We start from the raw sequence: 5,000 nt of genomic DNA on the forward strand, positions 1-5,000 counted from the left end.
TGTGTGTGTGTGTGTGTGTGTGTGTGTGTGTGTGTGCATGTGTGTGCGTGTGCGTGACACACACATACAATCTTGATTTATGTCAGTTGCTAATGTTGTTTTTAGATAATAATCTGTGAGTCAAATGTCAGATGAGTAGGCCCTCGGATAAGCTATTGATGTGCAATTAGCAAATGAAATGGGGGGAAATAAAGCCAAAAGAGAATTGTGGATGGAAATCCATACATGATCATCACAGTTTACACACAGTTTATCACAGCAGCATAACCCAATTAACTGGCCCATTTATGAAATGATTTAAGCCTGATGTGAAGACTGCTAGAAGTATTACCATTTCTGAAATACTGACGTTAGCTGAATTTATTATATCTGATTTCAGAATGAGAGATGCTCTGAATCTGAAGAGAATCTCAGGCGTGGGTTTCTACAATAAGGCAACATAACCAACAATTAATACATCTCTGAGAGCTCTTTGTGTTTAATGCAGGAAAGATCAAGGATAATAATAGCATCCTTCCACACAGAAAGCAAGGGGACTTAATATGGTTACTTAATCTGACGGAAGTTATTATGAAATACTGGGGAAGAATGTCCCTCTTGATATTATCCTTGGGCCTGGGTGATAAACCAATAGTGGTATGTATCACAATAAACCATATATCAATGGTAATATGGTAAGAAAATAGTTTGATATAATGATAGCTGTATTAACGCACAGGCAAACTTCTGAATGCATAAATTAACTTCATACCCACCACCTACTGTAGCAAACATTACTCATGAAGGTAGCACGACACCAAATACCGTCTACCAGCCACTTACAATATGCCACTGTATGCTACTATTTTTGCTATTTCTGTTGTTACAAATGATCAAAAATGATCAATATAGACGTATATGAATAACTGCATGGTGATATATTTTTTCAGCCATAATGCCCAGCCTTTATCCCTCTCCATCCTCAATCTCCTCATGGGCTCTTTGTGTGAAATTAGAACTGGATTAGCTCCACCTCCTCAAGACCATACAAAAGCATGGAATCCCAAACACTGCCTGCATGTGACTTTGACATGTCAGCGCTGTGCTTTGTGTCCCAGCTTTGTCCCAGCTCTCCATGACTCTGCCGGTGGTTGATCTGGTATTTCAGCATTGTGCGCACTCACAATGAATTCAGCAGTGACACACTTCTTTTTGGAGATAAAGACTGGTTGCTTTGACACATCATTCACATCGCAATCACATCTGAATTGCATCTCTGTGACAACCATCCAACCATCTACACAGGCGGGCCTGCACACCCAACCCCCAAAAATGAAGCCTTGTCATCAAATCCAAATCCCAAAGAATGATGGAGTAAAAAGCTAGTGTTATAACAAAATCATCTACAGTAAGATAGTGTGCCAAGAATGAGAAAGTGAGCTTAAGGTATCTGCATAACACAAAAAAAATACTTTAGTCAATGAGGTATTGCTCTCAAATGCCTTCAAAACCATAGGCAGAAATACATTTCCCAAGGAAGGAGGTAGATATTTATTCAAATTATCTTCATCTCCATCAAGTATACATTTGTCAGTAATTTGCTAACTCAAGCAGTAATTTTGCTCCTGAATTGAGGTACATATTTATTTTTCTCACACCACTCTGATTCCCTGTCAGTACTTCAGTAAGCATTCACAGCGACGCAGGCAGCGCAACTAGCCAGCCAAGCACTATGCAAATCCATCGGCCGCATATTACACAAAGCCATTCATCCGTATGCATGTTCTTACATGTGCATGTATTGTTGACCAGATGCCAAGCAAAGTGCTACTGAGGCACCTTGTCTGGAGCAAGCGGTAAGTTTGTCGCCTGAAAATGCTAAGCTGCCACTTCGCGGCGGTTTCCTTGGCGTCATGGATTCTATTCACGGGGCTTTGCTGGAGAATAGCGTGGCAGTGAGAGGGAGGTGAGCTGTGTGCTATGATAGCATTTGTGCTCAAATCTCTTCAAATCTCACCGTACAGAGGAACAGAGCAAGCAAGCAGGGCTATTTCGCTCAGGCTGGTTTGCTTTTTATCATCACCACACTGCTTTAATGTGTATGCGGTTATACACCGGTCATCGGTGCGTCCATTTATCTAAGGGACGGTGACGTGTTGTTATGATAGGAATTTTCAGATTTGACAGATACGACTGCAAATGGGAGTGTGTGAGTGGAGGAGATGTAATGACATTAACATATCTCAGGCAGGGCCACTCCAAACGTTGTTTTATACACTGATTTATTGCCATGGTCAGGTCAGTGTGTTTGCTGTTGATGACCAGATCAGGCTGCGAGTGATTTAACTGCAATGATTAACAAACGTTAGCGCCACACTGCTCTTGCACAGGTGTTCATTCTGGACTCCCACAGAGACACAGGGACACAGGTAATGAGGTTGAGTATGCAGGTGAGGTGTGTAGAAGCTCTCCAGGCAGCACCTGCTGCATGCTGACTCCTTAGGCTGTTCTTCTTCTATTAGGCTGTTTTTATTCTTTTCTTTGATTGGTTGCTTTAATATAACTGGTGTTCTTCCATTGTTACTGCATTGCTTATTGTTTGCTGTTTCTGTTTATTCTCATTTTGCTATTGTTAGTCACTTTGGACAAAAGGTGTCTGCTCAGCATAACCATAAACCATAGCCTTGTCACTGAGTGAGAGTCATTTAGCCAGGAATGGCAATGTGTTAAAGGGATAATCCGGAGTGAAATGCACTTTAGATCAATTTTTCGGACTATTGGGAGTAAAGACGTTGAGTTGACACCAAAATCATGTCATTCGGATGTATTTTGAGAAAGTTCGAGCTCACCGTTTTTAGCCAAAACTCGTTAGTCTGGAGGTGACTCGGGCATGTCATTTCGCCGCTACAAAACGCTATTTTTATACCTCTTCTACTGTTCCAAACAACACTACACTTACGTGGTAGTGAGTAGAGGATCCCTAAAGCCAAACCGAAGTATCCCCACGCCTTTATGTGGTCGGATAGAGAGTCCAGAATGAATTTAATCGAGTCCGCACCTTTCCGGAAATGTTAATAAAGTGTTGTTAAAGCGTTGGCAGCTGCAACAGCGACATTTCCGGAAAGGTACTGACTCGATTAAATTCATTCTGGACTCTCTATCCGACCACATAAAGACGTGGGGATACTTCGGTTTGGCTTTAGGGACCCTCTACTCACTACCACGTAAGTGTTGTGTTGTTTGGAACAGTAGAAGAGGTATAAAAATAGCGTTTTGTAGCGGCGAAATGACATGCCCGAGTCACCTCCAGGCTAACGAGTTTTGGCTAAAAACGGTGAGCTCGAACTTTCTCAAAATACATCCGAATGACATGATTTTGGTGTCAACTCAACGTATGTACTCCCAATAGTCCGAAAAATTGATCTAAAGTGCATTTCACTCCGGATTATCCCTTTAACAGTCGACTGGTTCACTTAAAAAGTGCACTATTGGGTTAGTAAATTGGCTTACTCAATTTGGCTAAACAAATATGGGACTATGTTGACTGGTTCACTAAAACATGTGCACCATGACTTTAACCGATCAGCTACTCCTTACCAAACTTCAGTGGTCAGTCATCACTAGACTAAATGAGATTTGCCTCTTGAACCGACCAACTGTGCTTCTTCAAACCCCCAACAGTGCCCAGGTTTATAGGAGGGAAAGTAAAGAGCAATTAACACAGATGTGGCAAACCCTTCAGTCTAATTGTATGATTTGTTCCACCATTTTCTGAATAAATTGTTGATGGAGGACATGATATTTGAATTAATGAGTAGGCCTTTAAAGGTCAACATACATAAATAATCTGACTAAATGTGTAATTTTCTGAGGATGAGCCCATAATCACTCTTTAAAAGCTCAAGTCCATTAATAACCAGCACATGTTGAGCCTGCAGATCATAGGACTTTTGGAATTTGTTCAGTGCAGATGTGAGAGAGATACTGTAATGCACAGACTGAATCGCAGATTGTCGTACTGTATATACGTAGACATACTGTACATTACTGGGAATCATCCTCTGCTACTACTCATCAATATAAGACTTACAAAGTCCACCAGCACTGTCGTTGTCTGCAGTAGTCAGTGGTCTAGTCTAGTTAGCTGTAGTGGATATACTGTGATGTAGTAGTTAACTGTAGTGAATACTGATGTAGTAGTCAACTGTAGTGAATACTGTGATCAACTCCAAATGTTAATACGAATCCTTGCCTATTTTAATCAAGTATACTGAGATGATGATGCTTTTTAAGTGGGCATATTGCGTAGTCCTCTGTGTGTATCACACACTACAACACTGACTAGTGATGTCATCCTGATGTCGCCGTAGGTCAAAGATGAGGTACCAAGACGTTGTTTTCTGTGTGGAAGTCCTACCACTGTTACCGGTTAGGCTACAGACAACGCCACAGGACAGGCACAGGGGAGAGAGGTTTTGTTCAGCGCAGATCGGCGGGGATGATGGGACCGGAAGTGACAGAGAGGTGAGGGCCAGGCCCCCTTACCTGAGAGGATCGAGGCGAGACGGAAAGAATCCACAGGCTCGTAGGGCGAGGCCTCGTAGAACTCCTCACCTGCGAAGACAAAAATGACAACCTGGATTCACTATGATGAAGCTTTCCGGCAAAGCCATGATGTTGAGCTTAATTTGAACTGAAAGACGGGTGTGAGGGGAGAAGAACAGAAAGAAAGAAAGAAAGAAAGAAAGAAAGAAAGAAAAAAAGAAAGGAAAAAAAAAACAAGCCTGACGTTTGCAGACCTATAAGACTCTCTTGTGCCTAGAAACAGCTACATTGAGTTATATTGGCTGCTTAAAAGGTCAATACCATCCAGGACCCTTGCTATGAGCACGCAGCGTGGATGATGGATGCCATCGGGCTGTGTCAGCAAAGGGCCCAACCTCTGCTGCCATGATTGCTTTATAGGTTTGATAACAGATCTATGGAAAGGGCCACAGAAAACACACTTCAATTCACTTTAG

The 5,000-nt window shown here is 42.0% G+C and overlaps 1 protein-coding gene across 2 annotated transcripts in view; it reads right to left on the reverse strand.

Moving 5' to 3' along the window:
* Positions 1-5,000, reverse strand: part of LOC134088541 (GDNF family receptor alpha-2-like) — a 91,981-nt gene that overhangs the window by 55,997 nt on the left and 30,984 nt on the right. For both annotated transcript variants that reach the window (XM_062542538.1, XM_062542537.1), the window contains exon 3: positions 4,525-4,593. In XM_062542538.1, coding sequence (XP_062398522.1) covers positions 4,525-4,593 — 69 coding nt within the window. The remainder of the gene's footprint in view (positions 1-4,524; positions 4,594-5,000) is intronic.

The sequence above is a fragment of the Sardina pilchardus genome, chromosome 8 (assembly GCF_963854185.1).
Source record: "Sardina pilchardus chromosome 8, fSarPil1.1, whole genome shotgun sequence".
Classification (NCBI taxonomy): Eukaryota; Metazoa; Chordata; class Actinopteri; order Clupeiformes; family Clupeidae; genus Sardina; species Sardina pilchardus.